This window comes from Pan troglodytes, chromosome 9 (genome assembly GCF_028858775.2).
Source record: "Pan troglodytes isolate AG18354 chromosome 9, NHGRI_mPanTro3-v2.0_pri, whole genome shotgun sequence".
NCBI lineage: Eukaryota > Metazoa > Chordata > Mammalia > Primates > Hominidae > Pan > Pan troglodytes.
Genome location: NC_072407.2, coordinates 4479203 through 4500709, shown reverse-complemented (window position 1 = coordinate 4500709; position 21507 = coordinate 4479203). Strand labels below are relative to the sequence as shown.

The 21507-nt window shown below is 59.9% G+C and overlaps 3 protein-coding genes and 1 pseudogene across 4 annotated transcripts; 2 read left to right on the top strand and 2 right to left on the bottom strand.

Annotated features, from left to right (window-relative positions):
- Window positions 1-287: 287 nt before the first annotated feature.
- IFITM2 (interferon induced transmembrane protein 2) lies at window positions 288-1709 on the bottom strand. Its single transcript, NM_001198767.2, is given in 2 exon segments — window positions 288-609; window positions 1185-1709. Coding segments are annotated over 2 exon segments (399 nt in total). The 5' UTR covers window positions 1431-1709; the 3' UTR covers window positions 288-456.
- A 2923-nt stretch (window positions 1710-4632) lies between these two features.
- On the top strand, window positions 4633-5828 carry LOC100614552 (small ribosomal subunit protein uS3m-like; annotated as a pseudogene).
- A 4226-nt stretch (window positions 5829-10054) lies between these two features.
- On the top strand, window positions 10055-11402 carry IFITM5 (interferon induced transmembrane protein 5). Its single transcript, NM_001198769.1, has 2 exons — window positions 10055-10276; window positions 10889-11402. Exons 1-2 carry the CDS (start codon window positions 10091-10093, stop codon window positions 11099-11101), a joined length of 399 nt encoding a protein of 132 aa, NP_001185698.1. The 5' UTR covers window positions 10055-10090; the 3' UTR covers window positions 11102-11402.
- A 2358-nt stretch (window positions 11403-13760) lies between these two features.
- PGGHG (protein-glucosylgalactosylhydroxylysine glucosidase) lies at window positions 13761-20891 on the bottom strand. 2 transcript variants are annotated; one of them, XM_016919950.4, is made up of 14 exons: window positions 20768-20891; window positions 19904-20184; window positions 19379-19589; window positions 18866-19301; window positions 17884-18003; window positions 17304-17435; window positions 16984-17095; window positions 16745-16817; window positions 16478-16614; window positions 16253-16386; window positions 16055-16150; window positions 15784-15881; window positions 15502-15713; window positions 13761-15387 (listed from the first exon to the last, which is right to left on the bottom strand). In XM_016919950.4, exons 2-14 carry the CDS (start codon window positions 20160-20162, stop codon window positions 15194-15196), a joined length of 2214 nt encoding a protein of 737 aa, XP_016775439.3. In that variant the 5' UTR covers window positions 20163-20184; window positions 20768-20891; the 3' UTR covers window positions 13761-15193. The 2 variants fall into 2 exon arrangements, with proteins under 2 accessions (XP_016775439.3, XP_016775438.3); XM_016919949.4 differs by lacking the exon at window positions 16055-16150.
- Between the last annotated feature and the right edge of the window lie 616 nt (window positions 20892-21507).

Below are 21507 nucleotides of genomic sequence, written 5' to 3'. Positions count from 1 at the left end.
CTCTCTGGTAACATCTTCCCACCACATGTATTTCCCGCCTTAAAGAGATTAAAAGGCAATCACCCAAAACCAACAGTGGCTACCCGCTCTGGACCCCTTCCATGCTGTGTAAGCTTTGTACTGTCACTCTGCTCAATAAAACCTACAGTTTTTTTCTTCTCTTGGTCTGTGTCTCCATCACTCGCCACGGGCAGCCGCCACACCCAATTCTTTGGTGTGGCTAAGGCAAGAACGTTTGGCATTACATCTAATCTCAGAACCAGCAGGACCGCGCCCCAGGTGAAGTCGCAGCAGACCAGAAACATATACACTTTATTGAATGCCATTGTAGAAAAGCGTGTGAGGATAAAGGGCTGATGCAGGACTTGGCTGTGGGGACAGGGCGAGGAATGGAAGGTGGAGTACGTGGGATACAGGTCACGGGCAGAGCTCCTGGCCTCAATGATGCCTCCTGATCTATCGCTGGGCCTGGACGACCAACACTGGGATGATGACGAGCAGAATGGTCATGAAGATGCCCAAAATCAGGGCCCAGATGTTCAGGCACTTGGCGGTGGAGGCATAGGCCTGGGCCCCGGTCACGTCGCCAACCATCTTCCTGTCCCTAGACTGGGGGAGAGGAGATGGTGAGGGGACCAGGATCCCCCAGCTGAGAGCCGCGTGCTATGGCTCCAGCTCCTCACTGTCTCCTCCCTGCCCTGAGATCAGGGACCACCTCCTCCCCTTCCTCACCCGGGCTCAGACTCTCCAGGAGCCTCGGGGCTCATCCTCCTTCCGCCTTGGCCCCAGCACAGGCTGTTCTCCCCACCATGGGGTGAAGTCACCTGTGAGTTCCCTTCTCACTTTCTGGGAGAGCCTGGGTGCCAGTCTGGAAGGTGAGGGTGTAATTTCTTACTGGGCTATAGGGAGAACTGCTCTGGGCTAGTGGATAGCCGGGGACAGACTCTGAGCCAGCCAGCCAGCCTCCTGGAGCCTCCTCCTAGACCTGCACTGGGCAGATTCCCCAAGCCACACACACACACAGATCACACAGACAAAGCTGCTGGCGTGGGCACACACGGGACAGAGGTGCACACAAACTCACAGTCACAGGGACACACAAGTCCCCACCCTGGGCAGCATGTGGGCAGGTGGAGCTCCAGGCTCACCGGCACCCTCTGAGCATTCCCTGGGGCCATACGCACCTTCACGGAGTAGGCGAATGCTATGAAGCCCAGGCAGCAGGGGTTCATGAAGAGGGTGTTGAACAGGGACCAGACGACATGGTCGGGCACGGAGGTCTCGCTGCGGATGTGGATCACGGTGGACATCGGGGGAGCAGGGTTGTGGGGCGCCCCCAGCATAGCTACTTCCTGCTCCTCCTTGAGCATCTCGTAGTTGGGGGGCTGGCCGCTGTTGACAGGAGAGAAGGTTTGCACAATGTGGTTCATGGTGACCAGCGGTGATCGGGTTACCGGAATGGCTCTCAGTGAGCCCTCCCTTTCCCCAGTAGTTCCGTTTTCTCAACAGTTTCCTCTTCCTGGCATTTGTCAAATGCAGAGCTGGCCAGGGCCAGATGAGGGCAGAACAAATTCCTGAGGATCAAATTACTTTAGGATAGGGAGGAAAGAGGGGCTGAGGGCTAAGAGGGGCTTCCTCTCTAGAGCCCAAGGGAGCACAAGTCTCATCTTGTTAGTGTTGTGGGGGTCCTGGAGACTTCCCCTGTGTTGGGAGTCTCCACACCCCAGGCCAGCAGCTGCAGGACCTCACTGTCCCGGTTCAGGGCTCCTGCCAGGCCTGTGCTGATGCCTCCACACTCCAGGCCCCACAACCGTTCCCCCAAAACCCTCACCTCTGCTGGGTGCCGTGGCTCACGCCTGTAATCCCAGCACTTTGGGAGGCCGAGGTGGGCGGATCATGAGGTCAGGAGATTGAGACCATCCTGGCTAACACGGTGAAACCCCGTCTCTACTAAATATACAAAAAAAAATTAGCCGGGTGTGATGGCGGGCACCTGTAGTCCCAGCTACTTGGGAGGCTGAGGTAGGAGAATGGCGTGAACCGGGGAGGCGGAGCTTGCAGTGAGCCAAGGTTGTGCCACTGCACTCCAGCCTGGGCAACAGAGCCAGACTCCGTCTCAAAAAAAAAAAAAAGCCCTCATCTCACTTGTCACAGGCCTCATCTGCTGACATCCCTTGTCCTTTGCTGGGGTTGCAGTCCTGCTCCATGCGGGTTTGGGGGTTAAAGGTCCCTGTGTCTCATGGTGCAGGTCAGAGGGCTGGCGGCCAATGTTGCCTGCCCCAAAGGAGCCCTCCAGGCCCAGGAACGGGGACTCTGGGGAGCACTGACAGAAGAGGGGGCTGTGGGATGCCAATAGCAGAGACCTGGATGGTGGAGTTAGGAGCCATGGCCCTTTCCCCTGGAGGCCCACCTGGGTGACGGCTCCCAGACCCGCTCCACACAGCCCAGCAGCACCCACGCTGCCCAGAGCTCTGGCTGGCTGGTCCCTGGGGCACCCTCCAGATTTCCAGGTTCTGATCATCTCTGCCTCTTCCCTGGGTCCTCACACGGGTGCCAGCTGCTTCCTGTAGTTGCCGCCTGTTTTTCCCATGAACCGGTGTTGCCTCTGAGCAGCTCCTGAGGTTACAGCCTCCCTGTGGAAACACCTTGTGTGGCCTCTGGGTTTCTTCCTGGACCTTCCTTGGCAGAGGCTATTGCAGCAAACTGAGCTGATGCTGTGCACTTGAGCTTGTCAGAGGGGGCAGTGTGGGTCACAGGGGCAGGAACGTGGCCTGCAGGCCTGTGTGCACCGCGACCTGTGACCTGTTTAATTCCTGATGTGCTACATGGGCCCATTTTCCTGGGCTTATTCTCCCACCAGGCCAGACTCCGCAGAGGACATCGCTGAGGGTGGAATTTACAGAGATGGGCAGCTGCTCACCCTGCTGTAGCCTTTCACCTCAGCGGGTGGTCAGGTCCACGTCAGTATTCCAGAGCTTACATGACGGTAGCGTGCAGCCGTGTAACTGCAGAGTGATGTGTTTGAGTAACGATGACTTTGGCTCTATAAGATAAATTTTATTGATAATTTCTAAGATTCCTAAGATTTAACTTTAACAATGGCTGTGTCCACCATTGACTCACAGTGCTTCTCGATGTCGAACACCCTAAGTCCTCCTCCTTCTGCTGGCTGGGGTGAACTCTAAGGGCTTAGCCATGTCCAGGCCTCTACAGGCCTTCTATTCTGGGCCATGTCTCCCCCACACACAGAATGTCCTGGGATCTGTGTCTAGCTCTGCCGTGGGGGCACCTCCCCTCTTCGTGGTCTGAAGCCCTCCTGACTGGACTGGAGTGCTGACTGAAAACCAAAAATAAAAATCTAAGCCTCCCCTGCCCCCATGACTGAATGGAGCTCCCTTGGCCAAGGGGGTCCCAAACAAACCTGAAAAACTGAATTCACAGCCTCGAAGGGACAGGGAGGTTGGACAGGCCTACTTATATCCCCTCCCTGTGGAGTTTAGGCACAACCAACCAGCATTAACACTGAGATGGAGCTCATAGTACTGACAAAACAGACTCTTTGTAGCAATAAGGTACCAAATTCCAACTGACTGTGGTACAGCGTCACATGACAGTGTAAACCCTAAATATCTGAGAAAGTGCTCAGTCGATTTAGGACCAAGGTTAAGGATGCGTGGGTGACACAGCCTCAGGAGGACCTGACAGGGTGCGCAAGATGATCGGGGCACAGCTGGTTTTATACATTTCAGGGAGACATGGACATCAATATATGCACGACGCTCATTAGTGCAGTCTGGAAAGACGGGACAACTCGAAGTGGGGAGGGGGCTTCCAGGTCATAGGTTGAGAAGAGACAAAGGATCGCATTGTTTTGAGTTTCTGATGAGCCTTTGCAAAGGAAGCAATCAGATATGCATTATCTCAGCGAGCAAAAGGGTAAGTTTGAGTTCCATTTGTCTTTTGTCCACAAGGAAATTCCCTGTGGACACACTGTGAGGGAGGTATGTAGCTTTTTGTTTCGGCAGCAGCCGTTTTTAGGAGTAGAACGGGAGGCAGGTGTCCCTAAGCAGTTCCCAGCTTGACGTCTCCTTTTGGTTCAGTGATTTCGGGGTCCCAATATTTATTTTCCTTTCACAACAAATAGCAGGCTCTGAAGGAAATAAAAATTATTTACCCCCAAAATATATGTATTTTTATTTTTGAGACGGGGCCTTACTGCGTTGCCCAGACTGGTCTCCAGCTCCTGGGCTCAAGTGATCCACCTGCCTCATCCTCCCAAAGTGCTGGTGTGAGCCACCATGCACAGCCTCAAAATATATTTATTTGGCATATTTTGAAATGGCCTTGCACAACTGTCTCTTATTAGGGAAATTTGCATTCTGGAGAGAATCTCCTTCCCTTTCTAGGTCTTTTCCTATAGAACAGACATTTAACTAAGAGCCCTTTTTAAGGGTGGAAAAGAGAGTTTTTTTTATCATCCTTGTCTCCAGCCTGCCACCTGGAGGCCTCATCTGCATAACAAGCCCCTTGGCTTCCACAGCCCTGGTTATGTAAACTCAAGAATTTCTTTCGACTAACCAACTCTTTAGGCAAAGCTGAACTTTTATTTTTATTTTTATTTTTTTTGGAAACGGAGTCTCGCTCTGTCAACCAGGCCGGACTGCAGTGGCGCGATCTTGGCTCACTGCAACCTCCACCTCCCGGGTTCACGCCATTCTCCTGCCTCAGCCTCCCGAGTAGCTGGGACCACAGGCGCCCGCCACCACGCCTGGCTAATTTTTTGTATTTTTAGTAGAGACGGGGTTTCACCGTGTTAGCCAAGATGGTCTCGATCTCCTGACCTTGTGATCTGCCCGCCTCGGCCTCCCAAAGTGCTGGGATTACAGGCGTGAGCCACCGCGCCCGGCCCCAAAGCTGAACTCTTTAAGCCAGCTGCCCATCAGAAAATCTTTAAATCCACAAAATGAGACAGAATAATATGGAGCGGCTGCGGGAGAACAGAACATCCTAAGCAGCAGCCTCACATGACTAGCAAAAGAGACTGTCGAAGTTGCCGCAGAAGCGAGGGGCCGATGAGACCTTCAAAAGCAGCGTGGGCCAAGCTGGCTGAGACAGACCAGAGCCACCACGGCGCTGAAGGTGACCTATGCGTCCCCAAGGGCCTCCTCATATGAACACACTCAGCCCACACCCACCCGCACCGCGGCAGTTCCAGGAACACACAGATTTGCTGTAAACATGGCGGGCGCTCGGCCCAAGATGGCGGCCTCCGTGTGCGGCGGGTGGCGGGGGCCCCGGGTGCTGTCCTGGGGCCCGAGAGCCGCCTTGCGCGGGGCGGGCCCTGCACACCTCCGCGGTCTGTAACAAGAACCGGCGGCCCGAGTCCGCGGAGGCCAGGGGGACAAGCCGGTGACCTATGAGGACGCACACGCGCCGCACTTCGTCGCCCGCCATGAGGGCCAGAGGTCGCTCACGCGGGGAACCCTGGTGGGGAGGACCACGCGGCGGAGCGAACGGTGGAGGATGCTTTCCGTCGCAAGTTCCTGTGGGGCACCTTCCCGGGCTGCCTGGCTGACCCGCTGGTTTTACAGTGCTGGGGTTGGAGATCTGTGCCCTGGTCCTGAGGCATTGCCTGCCCGCAAGTTCTGCTTCCTCGTGGGCTACAGTGAAACTTTGCTGTCCCACTTTTACAAATGTCCTCTGCCACTCCACCTCCAAACTGTGCCCTCAAAGGTTGTGTATAAGGACCTGTAGGACGATCCCTTTCTTTTGCATCAAGCTGTAGCCTGCAGAGAAGGGAAACGTGGGAAAGAAGTGGTACGCCGGGGGGAAAGGCGTCCCTCAAGAGGACTGAGGCATGGTCTCTCAGCTGCTATCCAATAAAGACCCTCTATGTTGTCTTGAAAAAAAAAATGCAAGGCACCTCAGTTCTGAGAAATCGTCACCTTCTTGCAAGAATCTTCATGATACTCCCCCCCTTGGTGAAAGAAACCCTGAAAGATGGAACCCCCACCCAAACCCCTTGCAAGTGACTCTCTCGAGTCTCCGCCCACACGGCCCTTTCTTGAGTGTGTACTTTTCACTTCTCTTTTTTTTCTTTCTTTCTTTTTTTTTTTTTGAGAGGGAGCCTCGCTCTGTCGCCCAGACTGGAGTGCAGTGGCGCGATCTCATCTCACTGCAACTTCTGCCTACCCGGTTCAAGTGATTCTCCTGCCTCAGCCTCCCGATTAGCTGGGATCACAGGCACGCACCACCGCGCCCGGCTAATTTTTGCATTTTTAGTAGAGACAGGGTTTCGCCATGTTGGCCAGGCTGATCTCGAACTCCTGACCTCAGGTGATACACCCGCCTCAGCCTCCCAAAGTGCTGAGATTACAGGCGCGAGCCACCGCGCCTGGCCTTCACTTTTCAACAAATCTCCCTACTTTCACTATTTTCGGTCTCGTCCTTGAATTTTCTTCTCGTGCCAAGAGCCTGGACACCCGTGGGGGTCCAGGTCCCACTGGCAATTGGGGACCTCCCCAAGCCCACTGGTATCACTATGACCTGTGACCACACCCCTTTGAGATGTCTTGCCTTTCCTGGCAGAAGCAATGTACACCTTACTCGTGAGGACTAAACTCTGACTTTTTTATCTTGCCCAAGTTCCTATCAAAGGGGTCTGGGGAATTTACCTACAAATGGTAAATTCTCATCAGATGAGTTTTGGTTTTTGTTTGTTTTGTTTTTGTATTTTCAGTAGAGACAGGTTTCACCACGTTGGCCAGGCTGGTCTCGAACTCTTGACCTCAGGTGATCTGCCTGCCTCGGCCTCCCAAAGTGCTGGGATTACAGGCATGAGCCACCATGCCCGGCCAACCAGATGAGTTTTATTTAACCCTATATATCGTGACTTACTTTCCAACCTGACTCTGGCATAACATTATGAAACAAGGAAGAAAATCAAAATACCCCAAAAACATGTTTCTTTGCCATATTTTGAAATGGCCCCTGCAAAGCTGTTCTTTGTGGGGGAAAATTTGCATCTGTAAAGAATCTCAGTTAACATAGCCAGATCTTTTTCTTCCAGACCCTCCCAATCCTGAAGAGATTAATTAAGATCTGAATAGGAAATATTGGTCACCTATTGTCTCTAAGGGCAGCCACTATAAGACTTCAAAAGAACTTTGGTTTCCACAATCTTTATTTTTTATTTATTTATTTTTTTGAGACGGAGTCTCTCGCTTTGTCACCCAGGCTGGAGTGCAATGGCACGATCTGATCTTGACTCACTGCAACCTCCGCCTCCCGGGTTCAAGCGATTCTCCTGCCTCAGCCTCCTGAGTAGCTGGAATTTCAGGCACCCACCACCACGCCTGGCTAATTTTTGTATTTTTAGTAGAGATGGGGTTTCACCATGTTGGTCAGGGTGGTCACGAACTCCTGACCTCATGATTCGCCCGCCTCGGCCTCCCAAAGTGCTGAGATTACAGGCGTGAGCCACCACGCCTGGCCCTTTTTTTTTGAGATGGAGTTTTGCTCTTGTTGCCCAGGCTGGAGTGCAATGGCGCAATCTCGGCTCACCGCAACCTCCGCCTCCTGGGTTCAAGTGATTCTCATGCCTCAGCCTCCTGAGTAGCTGGGATTACAGGCATGCGCCACCATGCCCAGCTAATTTTGTATTTTTAGTACAGACGGGGCTTCTCCATGTTGGTCACGCTGGTCTCGAACTCCTGACCTTGTGATCTGCCCGCCTTGGCCTCCCAAAGTGCTGGGATTACAGGCATGAGCCACCGCACCCGGCCACAATCTTGATCTTAACCTGAACACTCCTTTTCTGCCAATCCCAAGTCTTTAGACAAGCTCAACCAATTGTCAACAAGAAAATGTTTAAACTCACCTATAGCCTGGAACACCGCTGCCCCTCCCCCCACCCCCCCACCCCCAGCTTTGTGTTGTCCCGCCTTTCTGGACCAAACCAATGTATTTCTTAAATGTATTTGATTGATGCCTCATGTCTCCCTAAAATGTATAAAACCAAGCTGTGCCCTGAGCCCCTTGGGTATATGTTCTCAGGACCTCCTGAGGGCCGCACCACAGGCCATGGTCACTCATATTTGGCTCAGAATAAATCTCTTCAAATATTTCACAGAGTTGGACTCTTTTCGTTGACACTTGTATTGATCTATGTCTTTGCCTGCAACTTCTGTCTCCCTACAATGTATAAAACCAAGCTGTAGCCCAGCCACCTTTGGCACGTTTGCTGGAACTCTGGAGGCTGTATCATGAGCCGTGGTCAGTCATATTCGGCGTAGGACAAACCTCTTTAAATACTTCACAGAGTTAGCTTTTTTCATCCTGACCAACATGGTGAAACCCCGTCTCGACTGCAAATACAAAAACTAGCCGGGCGTGGTGGCGGGAGCCCGTAGTGCCAGCGGCTCGGGAGGCTGAGGCAGGAGAATCGCTTGAACCCGGGAGGCGGAGGTTGCCGTGAGCCAAAATCACGCCACTGCACTCCAGCCTGGGCGACAGAGTGAGACTCTGTCTCACACACACACAAAAAAAACAAAAACAAAAGAAAAAAAGTCACCCCTCTGCTCACTGAGGTGAATGCATATCTGGTTGCCTCCTTTGGAGAAGCAAGTCAGAAACTCAAAAGAATGCAACCTTTGTCTCTTATCTACCTGCGACCAGGAGGCGCCTCCCTACTTCGAGTCTTCCCTGCCTTGCTTTGCATTGTCCTGCCTTTCCAGACTGAACCAATGTTCATCATATGTTGACTGATGTCTCCTGTGTCCCTAGAATGTATAAAACCAAAGTGTGCTCCGACTACCTTGGGTACAGATCCTCAGGAGCTCCAGAGGCTGTCACAGGCACATCCTCAATCTTGGCAAAATAATCTAAATTAACCGAGACCTGTCTCAGATATTTGGGGTTCACAGGCTCAAGCACAGCAGCAAGGAACCCCCCCACCCAACCACCCCCTGCAGGTGGCGAGTGTGCGTCCTGGAGGAAGGAGGGCAGCTCGGTCCTGGGCACTCGGGAGTGTGGCCGACTGGGAGACAGGGAAGCTGAGCCTTCTGGCCCGGTGCAGTTGCCACCACTGCTCGGGGGAAGGCTTGGCAGAGGAGGTTGGGAGGGAGGATCCAGGGTCTATTGTTGGCACGTGGGTGGAGGTCCACAGAGCAGGAGTTGCGTGTGTGTGTCCAGAGCTGGGGACCAAGCCAATGTCTTTGGGGGGAAGTCTGGGCTGAAGACATAAATGTGAGTCGTCAGCACACACAGGCATCTACAGCCAGAGACAAGACCGGGGCGGACCTTGAGCCCTAAACAGGACCACTCACCACAGACATTCTGGGATCAGGGAGGGCAGCCGAGGAGGCTGAGGGGAGTGTCCACCACAGGAGGCCCACAGGCTCCCTGCATCCCGACACCAGTGTTAACAGCTGTTGCTGGTCCCTGGGGGTCCCCCTGCCGGCTCCTAACAGGCTGCACCCCCTGGCGTTCCCCCCATGTGGTTCTCTCCTTCTCTCGCGCACCCTCCGACAGCCGCCCTCCCTGTCCCCGTTGCAGGGATGCCTGCGCTCCTAGGGCCTGGCGCTGGTGCTCCGAGAGTGTTAGGGGCAGAGTTGAGTTCTGGGAATGAAGAGGCTGCAGTTTCAGCAGCTCTGGTTCTGAGGAGGGGGCTCCTGTACATCCCTGAATTATGAGGCCCATGGCCCTGAGGCGGCACCTCCAACTCTTCTTGGCCTGGAGGGAGGGGGCTCTGGCCAGTGGTCTGCCCACTGCCCACTTGGCCAGCAGCCTTTGATGGGGGTGGGGGGATGGGTGGGGGTCTCTGCCACTGCCCGGCCGTAGCCTTCCAAGCGGGGGGCTCCCTGACAGGATGTCTGTCAGGAGGGACCCTGCTGGGTGGTCCAAGGCAGCCTCGGACAGGGGCTCCCTGGGGTGGGGGCTAAGGGGCGGGCCGCACCCTCGGCCCGCAGGCTGTAATTTGTGTTATATATAGCATTGAGGGGCTGGGCCGGGAGGGTGACAGGGCTATAAGTGAGCGGGTGCCCACCCTCCCAGCACCAGTCTGAGTGTGGAAGAGACGGCGCTGGAACCCATGGACACCGCGTATCCCCGCGAGGACCCCCGGGCCCCCACGCCCAGCAAGGCCGGTGCCCACACAGCCCTCACGCTGGGGGCCCCGCACCCCCCGCCTCGAGACCACCTGATCTGGTCGGTGTTCAGCACCCTCTACCTGAACCTGTGTTGCCTCGGCTTCCTGGCGCTGGCCTACTCCATCAAGGTGGGCAGGGGCCCTACCGAGGTTGCAGGGGAGGCTCCGCTACTCCATCAAGGTGGGGTGAAGGGGGGAGGGATGGGGAGCTCCGTGGGGGGTCCTTGCCGTGCTGGGGGCGGCGGGGGGCTCTGCTTGTCCGTGGGGGGCTCTGTGGGCACCGCTGTCAGCATGGCCGGGAAAGAGCTCCTCACGAAGGCAAGGCCGGAGGGCTTCTCTGATAGACATGGGGCCTCTTCTTAAGGGGGTCTGGCCCATCCAAGAGCACAGAGGCCATTGGGAGGCACCCACAGAGGTCTCTGCAATCAAGAGGGGGTTCACATGCTGTGGGCTTCTGGAACAGAGGTCCCTTTGACTTCAGCTCCTGGCTGGCAGGGTGGGGGGTGTCTCAGCACCCTGGGAGACCCTCACCCACAGAGAGCTCTGATAGGCTGACACTGGCCTGGGATGGCCCCCGGGTCCATAGCTGGGGCCCCAAGGAGTATCTCCTCAGGCCACACCCCTCCATCCAGATTTTGGGTGCAGTAGGGGCCTTCCAGGTGCCCAGGGTGGGGGTGGGGAAGGGCCCCCAGGCCCCGAGGACACATAGAGATCTGGCCCTGTGGTCTGGTCTCTCTGCAGGCCCGAGATCAGAAGGTGGTTGGTGACCTGGAAGCGGCCCGGCGTTTTGGCTCCAAAGCCAAGTGCTACAACATCCTGGCCGCGATGTGGACGCTGGTGCCGCCACTGCTGCTCCTGGGGCTGGTGGTGACTGGTGCCCTGCACCTGGCCCGGCTGGCCAAGGACTCTGCCGCCTTCTTCAGCACCAAGTTTGATGACGCAGACTATGACTGACAGGCTAGGTCCTGATCTGGGGCACTAGCCCCAGGACACTGACCCCAGGCTGCTGCCCCTGGGGCCCAATACTGACTCCCCGGAGCCTGGCCCTCTTTCTGTGGGGCCTCCATCCCTGCCCCATCCTGATCCTGGGGCCCTCCAGCCCCAACATGGGCACCTAACGCTGAACCAGTCAGACCCTGGGGTCTTCACCCTAACCTGAGAGTTCCCGGGCCCTAACTCTGCCCCCGATCCCGCCCCTCCCTCCTCACACTCCAGGCCCCTCGGTTCCATGATTAAAAGTGCCTGGTTCCAGAAAGTGCCTCCTGGCCTCTTTCCTGCCTAGCGTGGGGGAAGGAGCTGCCCTAGGGACCACCAAAGCCAAATGCCACAGGGCCAGCCCCCAGAGTCAGTGGCGGGAGCGCCCCCCGCAGCTCAGCAGCCCTGCTTGGCCCCAACTGTCCCCTTCTCTCAGCCACTGGGCGGCCTGTGGCTTACGGGGCGGAGGCCCAGAGTATTTTAGACTAAGTTTGAGAGCCCAGGCCTTTGATCTCTGCTGCTCTGTGGTTTAGCGGCCTGGGCTGCAGAACATCATGGGTGCGTCCCAACCCCACGTGTGTCCACCCCATCTCTCTGTGCGCATGTGTGTGCGTGCTCAAAGTCTGCGTGAGAGTCCGTGCCTGTGCGTGGGCTCCATCTGCGGTCTGGTGTACACCTCCTTCCTTCTGGGTCATTCTGTCTGTCCCCGTGACCCTGCGTGCCCCCTTAATTCTGAGAAATCCCAGTCCCCACGGTGGTTTCCCTCCCTCCTGGGCCAGTGAGGGTGGCTGGAAAGGCAGGGCGGGGACGATCCCATGGGTGGGGCTGGACACACACACATACACATGTGGGAAGGATAGCAGCTTCCCTTTCTCACACTCACACACACACACACACACACCCCAACCAAACTATATCCAGAAAGGCAGAAAATGGGCATGTGTGCAACATTCTCTGAGTCCCCTGGTGCTGGGTGCATGTTCTCATATTATTTTACCTGCGTTGTGTACCACAGCCTCCCCACACACCCACCACAGCCTGGTGATGGGAGAGGGCCAGGGACATGCACACTGTGAGGCTGCAGGGAGGCCCTGGGGCCTCGCTGAGGCCAGCCATTGCCGGGAGGTGGTGGTTAACAGCAGAGTGGCCCAGGGTTCTGAGTACCCCACTCCGGGGCCCTTCCCTTCCCGGGGAATCGCCGTTGCCTGCCTGCTCTTCCTGGGCTGTGGGCAGGAATCTTTTGGTCTACTCGGAGCCCTGGGCAGCACCCCCTATCTGTGATATGCCTGCAGCCAACGGCTGGCGTGGCAGGGACTCTGAGGGCAGGCCCAGCCAGCCCCGGAAGCAGAGGTGTGTGGAGGCCATGCTGGGCGCTGGAGACAGACAGGACCAGTCCCACGGTGGACCAAGGACAAGGGCAGTGTGCCCACCTGTGCTTGCCTTGGGATAGAGACAGTGTGCCAGCCCTGAGCCTCAGGATTGGCCTGAGAAGGGATCAAACTGTGTCGGGTGCAGAGACTGGGAGGGGGTCAGCCCATGTGTGGCTGGATACGTGTCCCCAGAGAAGAGACGGTCTGCCAGTCCCCAGGCTTACTGAGGGGCAGGGACGACCTGGTCCATTCCTGGTGCTGTGGGTGAGCCACCTTGGGGGAACGGTCACCAGCACCTCCCTGCCTCAGGCTCAGGCTCCTGGGCAGGCGATGAACCCTGACCAGCCCTGCTGGCACACGTGCACTGACCATCACGACCCCCCCAAAAGGGTCACCTCAGGATGTGCAGAGGTGGCCCCACACGCGTGTGGCACGCACGTGCAGCAGGCTTCAGGCCATATCTCTCCTGCGGGCGCAAGGCTACCGACCACCCTGACCTGACACCTGTGCCCACATCACCCTGGCTCTCGGGCTGCAAAGATGAACTCCTGCTGGGGCAACCGTGGCAGGGAGAAGGGGCCCATGCTTCCCTCGGGGAACCTGCCTCTGCCTCTCGCTGCCCAGCGACAGCGTTGGATGGGACCCAGCTCTGCAGCTGAGGGAGCCCGTAGGGGCCGGGGGAGCCACGTGGAGGCGTCAGGCTGCATTCTGCGAGACTCCTGCCCGGCACTGGACTGCACACCGGGCTGCCCCCTGACCCACAGCCCCTCTCCACTGTGGCCATGAGCCCCAGCAAGCAAGCTGCCATAAGACACGCGGTGTCCACAGGTCTCAGCCTTCTGCACCCTACACGGTTCCTGTCAGGGGAACCGACCTCTGAGTGCTGGTCTCGGCCGCGGGTGTGCTGCAGCACATGCCTCCCCCACACGCTGCTTCTGGCAGCCGCTGAGGGTGGCAGAGACAGCAGACAGGCCTTGGGAGACCCAGGCATCCTGGCCCCCAGACCCTAGAGCTGCCTGAAAGATGTTTCCACAGGCGTCCTTGCCTCCTTCCCTCCCTCCCTGAGTCTCCATCCAAACCTCTGTTGTCCTCCGAGGACAGGGTGCAGCGGCAACACCAGAGCAGGAGGGAGATGCAGACACGAGGGGAGCCATGTTGCTGGGCGCGAGCCTTAAAGTTGCTGTGCTTCCCGACCCAAGTGAAAGGAGAAATGGGACCCGGGGCACGGCCCTCACTTCAGAAGGAAGCACAGCGGCTCCTCAGAGGAATAATGCTCTTCCCAGCACCAAAGCTTTAATTCCTCAGGCTGACAGCGGTGCAGGGGGCCTGGTCCTCATCAGGGTTTCAGCAGCAGATGCCATCACATCTTGTTCTTGGGAAACTGCTGACGACCCAACCCTGGGGCTGAGCTCCCAAGACAGAGGCTGGGCAGGGCCAGGGCCTTGAACCCATGCACACCTGGCTCCAGTCCCTCTGGCTGGTCCGTGGAGAGCGCTGGGGTCTCGCCCTCAAATCCCTCTCTTGTTCTCTGGTGACTTCCCACTTCCCACTCCCCCACCTCTGTCCTCACAAGCGGCGTGGCTGAGGGAAGAGAGCCATCCCACCCCACGCTGTAGCAGAGGCTGCCCAACCTGATTAAAGCTGCCCAGAGTCAAGAGGAGCCTGGGATTGAGACTAAGTCCCCTCAACTGCATGACATGAAAAGTTCCTTTTTGGCAAAGCTGCACCTGAGAGTCCTGAGGAATTCTGAAGGGGCCGAGTCCCCGTCCTTCATGCCCCTTATCCCTGCTGTCCACGCTGAGGCCTGCGCCTGCCTCTCTGCCTTCTCAGCAGAGTGGCCAGCCGCTGTGACCACTGCTCTCAGGAGAGTGGGGGATGAGACGCCAGAGGTGATGCAGGCTCAGGGATGAGAGGCCAGAGGTGATGCAGGCTCAGGGATGAGATGCCAGAGGTGATGCAGGCTCAGGGATGAGGCGCCAGAGGTGATGCAGGCTCAGGGATGAGAGGCCAGAGGTGATGCAGGCTCAGGGATGAGACGCCAGAGCTGATGCAGGCTCAGGGATGAGAGGCCAGAGGTGATGCAGGCTCAGGGATGAGACGCCAGAGGTGATGCAGGCTCAGGGATGAGAGGCCAGAGGTGATGCAGGCTCAGACCCTGGCTCTCAGGAGAGTGGGGGATGAGACACCAGAGGTGATGCAGGCTCAGGGATGAGAGGCCAGAGGTGATGCAGGCTCAGGGATGAGAGGCCAGAGGTGATGCAGGCTCAGACCCTGGCTCTCAGGAGAGTGGGGGATGAGAGGCCAGAGGTGATGCAGGCTCAGGGATGAAAGGCCAGAGGTGATGCAGGCTCAGACCCTGGCTCTCAGGAGAGTGGGGGATGAGAGGCCAGAGGTGATGCAGGCTCAGACCCCGGCTTCAGGAGCTTGGGGTGGGGCCGTGGGACGGTGCGCGATAGCATCAGTCCACAGGGGCAGGCAGAGGCGGTGTGGGGATGCCACGGGGAAGCCACCTGCCCACGGGGGTCCACGGGAGTCCAGGCTACAGGCAGAAAGCCTTGAACTCAGGCCAAGCAGCATGGACCTTCCCTGAGAGCCTGGCTGCAGGTGAGGGATGGCAGGCTAGGAGGGTGCCCAGGAGGGGTGGGTGCAGACGTGGCCAGAGGGAAGGCCCAAGAGACGTCTCTGAAGCCACCGTTCCTGATTATTCAGAGGCAGGGTCCACAGTGAGTGACTCGGTGGGGCTGGAGGAACCCAGGGTGACCCAGACGGGGCTCTGGAGCGGGTCCCTAACATCTGAAAAAGTCCTCCCAGGGAACTCGGAGCTGGAACTTCCAGGCAGCTTCGGGGGTGACCTTTGTATCCGGCCAGCCGAGCGGGGAAAGGAGACCTTGTGTCCTGCAGGGAGAGAGGCAGCCTGGGGGTGAGGGGCAGCCTGGGGGTGAGAGGGCAGTCTGGGGATGAGGGACAGCCTGAGGTCGCAGGCACCTTGGCTGTTGGGGGCTGTTCTACCTGGCAACAGGGAGAGCCGGGACTGGGATGGCCACAGCTCAGCCTCCAGGTGAGGAGCCCAGGGCCCTGCTCGAGCTGTGACCTCCACGGTCACGGAGTCCTCGGAAAAAGAGAAGTTGAGCTTGTTCCCCTGGTAGAAGATGCCGGAGACGCTCACTCTGGAGATCCCCGACAGACACACAGGGTCAAAGGTCATACCCGCTCGGGTGACCCTGTGGGAGGAGAGGTTTGTGAGGTGGCAGGTGGGGGCATGGGCTGCCCTCTGCCAGCCTCTGCACTTACCTGAACCCCGTGCACCCGAAGACCACCGCCTGCAGGAAGCCCCCCATGCCTGTCAGGAAGTTCACAGCGCCTGACCCGTCTGCATTCTCCGTCCACACCTGCAGGGGCAAGGGCAGCTGACACCAGGACCCCCAGGACACCGTCCTCTCTGGGCTGCTGTCCCAAGATCCGGCAGGAAGCTCCAGGGGTGCACCCTGCTGTGCCTGCTCTGAGGCCGGGCTCCACTCCCACCACAAGGGGCCCAGTGGGAGGCAGGCGTGGCCAGGCTGACCTTGAAGGGTTCAGCCATGTTGGCAAAGCTCCTGTCCAGGAGGCTCCGGGCCCGCACTGTGTCCTTCAGCTCCATCCAGCCCACAGCAAACATGCTCTGGGGTCAGAGGTAAGAGGACACACAGGGGTGAGGCCCACTGCGTGGGCAGAGAAGACTGAGGCCAATGGGGTAGGAAATCCACAGCCCCAGGGTGCTCACCCAGGTCATGGCGGGGCCCTGGGGGGACGTCACAGCCTCGTAAATCTCCAGATTTTTCCTGCGAACATCAGGACTCAGGGAGAAGGGGACTGGGTATCCCAGGAGCACGACGTCTGCCTGCTTCACCACCTCTCCTACAGGGAGGTGCCGCTGACTGGCAGGTGTTCCAGGACAGACTCGAGGGTCTCGACGGCAGGGGAGGAGCCCTTGAAGGGGTCCACTCACCAGGCTCATACCCGTCGAACTCCGGGTGGAAGTTCTGCTCCACGTCAAAGGGTACCTTGATCTCGTCAGCCACTGCCAGCCACTGGCTGGGGATGGGCAGACCCAGGTCCTGGGCCAGGGCAGCAGCAAAGCGCAGGCTGGAGGTGGAGGTAGGTGGGGGAGGCTGCAACCCCTACACTTCCAGCTGCTGCCTGCCTAGTGGGGGCACCGGGGCAGGTCTCCAGCTGGGGCGGGGGTGGGGTGAGGTGAGGGGATCTTGTGTCTGACCTGTTCTGGACCAGGACGTTGGTGTACACAGAGTTGTCGACCCCTGAATGGTACTCGTCGGGGGACATGACTCCTGGACACACAAGTCCAAGATGGTGCTCAGTGCAGAGTCTCAGAGGCCTTCCCTCCACGCCGGTGGTCAGCGTGGGGCTGGCACACGTGAGGTGTCTGAAAATCATCTGCTGAGTCTGGGAGCATCCACCCTTCCTCCCCGAGCCCCTCCCCACCATGGCCCTCACCCCTCAGGTGGTACTTCTCCTCCCTGGGGCTCCACTCAACACGACTGCACCAAAACTCGGCCACAGCCCTGACCACGTCCCAGCCACCAGCCTCTCGAAATAGCTGCAGGTCCTGGGGAGCAGGAGGCGGCACAGAGGCCAGGGCCCCAGTCACTCTCATTCCCAGTGGCCTGTCTGTGCCCAGAAGCAAGGCCTGGCACTGAGACACCTGTCCTCAGCCAGCTTCCCAGGACCAGCCCCAAACAGGAAGCCACGAGGAGTGGGGGCTACACCAGCTGCCTGGCCACACTTGCAGGAATGGTGGGCACACAGCACCTCACCTGGGTGGTATGGTAGTACAGCTCGAAGGCCAACACCACGGCCCCGTTGACGTGGACTTCCTGGACTCCGTAAATGTCCTCGGGGCAAACCTCTAGGCCGGAGTCTGCACTCTCCCAGGCAAACTTGGCTCCCTGAGGGATTGGGAGGGGGCAGACTTGACCTTGTTGGAGGGGAGCGGTGGCCCCCCAACTTTCCCATGCCCTCGCCCTGGGGGGGGGGGCACGGCCTGCGCCAGGTACCCTGGTGGGTGCTACTGCTAGAAGGCCCACTGCACGTCCTCACGGGGCCAGGTGGCTTCTGCCCAGTTCTCACCGAGTGCTGACCCTGGTGCAGGGCAGCAAGGGCACCCCAGGGGGTCCTGGGCCAAAGCAGGGTCCCAGCCCGCTGCGGTTCCCACCTCCTCTCTCTCAGGTGCGGGCTGCAGGGCACTGCTGAGGCCCCACAAGCCTCAGGGTGGGGAATCTAGGATGTCCCAGCTTTGTCCAGAGGGGGCCTGGGGAGAGGGATACAGACCTGGGAGGGGTGTGGGGGCCGCAGGCCCTGCAGGGCCCTATGGGCCAGTGCCCCAGGTCCCCTCACCTGGTAGCCCAGGTTCTGGGCGTTCTCCAGGGCCCCGTCCAGCGTGCGGATGCGGTACTCCAGGATGGCCCTGGCGGCTTCTGGGTGGAACATCAGGATATTCGGGAACATCCAGAGGTCCTGAGAGCACGGTCCCTCGTTCTAGCGCCAGACAGGCCGTCACCGCTCCTGCCCCTCCTGGCCACATTCCGCCCCAGCAGAGCTCCATCGCTGGCGTCTTCTGGGTTCCTCCTCGGCTGCCCACTCAGATCTGCAGGCCCTCCCCACCTGCCCACCCAGTTCTGTCTCCAGCCCAGACGCTCCTGGAGTTCTGGTGCTCAGCCCCACACTTTGCCTCCCCAGCCGGCGTTTGTGTGGCCTCAGAGGCTCCAGCCCGAATACGTGCATGGGCAGCTTCAGGCCGGCAGTGAATGACTCGGCCTCTGAGAGCCTCATCAAAGAAACGGCCACAGCGGCAGCACCGGGAGGCTCAGACAACGATGGAGCAGCCCCAGCACAGTCACTCTCGACACCTCCACGCCCAGCAGCCATCGTGCCCCTCCACTCTGTGCCCTCAGCGTCCCCGTCACCCCCGTCGGCCTCCAGTACCGGGCTCCACGCAGCCCCACAGGCCTTCCCAGTCCCCACAGGTCCCCGTCCTGATAGGTCCCTGGAGCTCCACTGGCCCTCAGGTAAACTCCAAGCGCCACACTACTGTCTACAGACGCTGGTGATCTGGACCTGCAGCCCTTCTCGCCTTGGTGGAGGCCCCTCCCCACTCTCTGGAAAGTGCCTCAGGCCCTCTCAGCTCTGGTCTCTGCACCTTCCATTCCCCTCACCTAGATCACTCCTCTACCAAACGCCTGCACACCTTCCAGGCCTCTTCCCTTTTGCCACAGTCCCTGTGCTTCCCCAGCCATAGCCCTGGTCCCAGGGAGGGCAGAGGCCGTGGACCTCCATGTGTCGCCTGCTGTGTGGCTGGTGCTGGGTGTACAGTGCTCACCTGGTCCCAGAAGACGTGGCCCCAGTAGCATTCCTCACGGCTCCCATTGGAGAGGCCCCCAGGACTGAGGCCATGGCAGATGTATCCTGGGGCCTTGGGCTGGGGCAGGGCACTGAGCAGGTAGTAGAGGGAGCCACGCAGGGCCTGGCGCAGGGGCAGGGGCCCCACCACGTCCAAGCCACATTCTACCCAGAGTTGGGCCCAGGCCTGTGCGTGAGCCGTGTACAGAGCTCCCCTGGCCTGCAGCTGCAGGGCCTCAGTGAGGCAGGCCTGAGCCTCAGCCTGGCTGCCGCCCACCGCCGTCAGGAAGTCCCACGTCCTAGCCTCCTCACCTTCCCCAAGGGTCAGGTCTGGGGGTGCTGGTGTCCACAGCATGTGTACCTCTTGCTGTGGCCCCCCGGGCTGCTCAGGGGTGAGGGTGTGGCCATACAGGTACCTGTGAGAGCGTGGCCGTGCCTCAGGGATGAGCTCCCTCCCTGGACTCCCTGGCTGCAAATCCAGCCCCCTCCTTACCGGGCTCCCTGGAAGTCAGGACCCTGATGCAGGTCCAGGTCTGGGCTTTCTGGGGAGAAGGCTGACCGCAGGAGCAGCGTGATGGGCCCGCTCCCCGGGGCCAGGCGGGCGATGGACACTCGGAAAGCCAGCACGTGGGGCAGCGTGCGATGCGCATAGATGCACTGGGAGGCCCGGAAGCGGGGGCCCTCCAGGGTGTGAAGAAAGGAGCCTGGGGAGGCAGAAGCGAAGGCAGGTGGGTTGCCAAGCTATGGCCTCTCTGGGGCAGGAGTGGACCACCCGACCGCTGCCTCTCCCCACAATGAGGCGGGTCCCTCTGGGCCCTCGGCTGCTTGTTCCCGCTACAGCTGCACAGGAGGCCTCCAGGCGGAGGGAAGGGGGGACCCTGCGGGCCTCTGGGGCCTCCTGTCTTACTGAGACTTCCTGTGTAAACTCAGGAGGTGCTGGTGGGATTCGATGCTGTGGTTGCCCCACCGACCTGGAACAATGCCTGGGGCAGGGGTGAGGCAGGCCAGGTGGCGCTACCTGTGTTGGTGTCCAGGGCAAAGGTCTCGGTCAGCTGCTCCCCCATCCCTGCAGGGGCCTCCAGCCGGACGTTGAGGGGGCTGGGCAGCATGGCCCGGTGCGTGTCCCCGCCAGCCCCATTGTACACGCCGCTCACGTGCAGCGTGTCGTGAAACACTCGTGTGCCCAGGTATGCGTTGGTCACAGTGGCCAAGAGACGGGGGTCACTGGGCAGAGAGTGGGCAGCAAACATGGTGGGGTCCTCGCCGGCGTCCTCCATGGAGCTGCTGGGCCTGAGCGGCCTGATGGGGTGTCAGGGCCCGCGGGACTGGCTGGGCCTCCCTCTTGAGACTGTCTGTAATCCCCTGAAGCCTCCCTCAGAACTGGGGGGAGGTGCGGAACCAGCTGGTCAGCCCCGATTTTCCTGAGGCCCCTCCTAGACGGGGCCTCCCAGGAAAGGAGCTCAACTCTCAGAGGGGCTCAGACCCCAAAGGTTGATCTCCAGGAACCCAGCTGAGCCCCTGAGTGTGTCTCTCCCTCCTGGTACCTTAGAATTCCAGTCCTGACCCTGCTTTCCAAACGCACCCCCACAACCCCGGTCTTGCCCCCACCCTCTGTGGTCGGGACCTGCGTCTGTTGGTGGCAAGTGGGGGCGGGGGTGCGGGGGCGGGTGTGTGTGGAGGGTGAGGGGAGCGCTGGGCGGGATGGGGGAGGGAGTCTGGGGCTTCCGGGGCGCCGGGCGGGTGGGCGTCTCGGGGGTGTAGGCGACTGGGGCAGGCGGGGGTGGGGGAGGGAGGATGGGGCGACTGGGGGCTGGAGCGGCGGGGGCTGGGGGGACGGGCCGGGGCGGCCGGGAGCTGCGGGGCGGGGGCCTCTGGGACTCACCGCAGCCCCACCCGGTCGCCGGGCGCCAGCGTGGGAACCTGTGTCCCTCTGCTCCACGCCAGGGCCGGGAGGAAGGAGGAGCCGCCCGGCTGCCGCGCCACCAGGAAGGTCCGCGGTCCCCGCCCCGAGGGCCCGGGCGGTCGCTGGGAGGCGGGGGCGGTCCCTGGGCGGCGGGGGCGGTCGCTGGGCCGGGCCCGGGGGCGGGACGTGGACTCGCGGCCGCAGCCCCGGCTCCCCTCGGTCCCCGCTGGCAGCGGCCGTGTGGGTCGCGTCCGGGGGCCTGGCGTTCCCTGCACGAAGCGCCCTGAGTGAGCAAAGCTCGAGCCTGGACCCCGAGCTGCGTCCCGGGGCGGCTGTGGGTGGGGCCCGCGGGCCGGGGGTTCCCTCCCGCGCCTCCTCCGTCCGCCCGCGCCCCCGGCCGCCTCCACCCGGGTCCTCGCCTCGCTGTTGCCTGAGGGCTCGCGGGGGGCTCCGATGCCAGCGAGACCCCAGCCCCAGCCGGCGCCCGGGTTCTCGACACCGTCCGGAGAAAGAACTCGGGGTCGGGTCAGAAGGAAGCGAGAGGCTGGAAGCGAAGCGAAGGCACAGACCCGCCGCGCTCGGCGGAGCTTGGGTTTCCTCCTTGGGGGGCGGAATTATCTTCAGGGATTCTGGAAACGAAGGGGATTTCAGGGAACCCCGGCCCCCGCCGCGCCTGCCCCTTCTCCCTTATTTGGCGTTTTGCCGGCAAGGCTCATGGA

Coding starts and splice junctions, on each gene's coding strand:
- IFITM5 (NM_001198769.1), top strand. CDS start 10,091: ATGGACACCGCGTATCCCCGCGAGGACCCCCGGGCCCCCACGCCCAGC. Junction 10,277..10,888: donor CGCTGGCCTACTCCATCAAG/GTGGGCAGGGGC, acceptor GTCTCTCTGCAG/GCCCGAGATCAGAAGGTGGT.
- PGGHG (XM_016919950.4), bottom strand. CDS start 20,162: ATGGAGGACGCCGGCGAGGACCCCACCATGTTTGCTGCCCACTCTCTG. Junction 16,151..16,252: donor AGGGCCCCGCCATGACCTGG/GTGAGCACCCTG, acceptor CTCTGACCCCAG/AGCATGTTTGCTGTGGGCTG. Junction 15,714..15,783: donor TTCGGGTGCACGGGGTTCAG/GTAAGTGCAGAG, acceptor CTCCTCCCACAG/GGTCACCCGAGCGGGTATGA.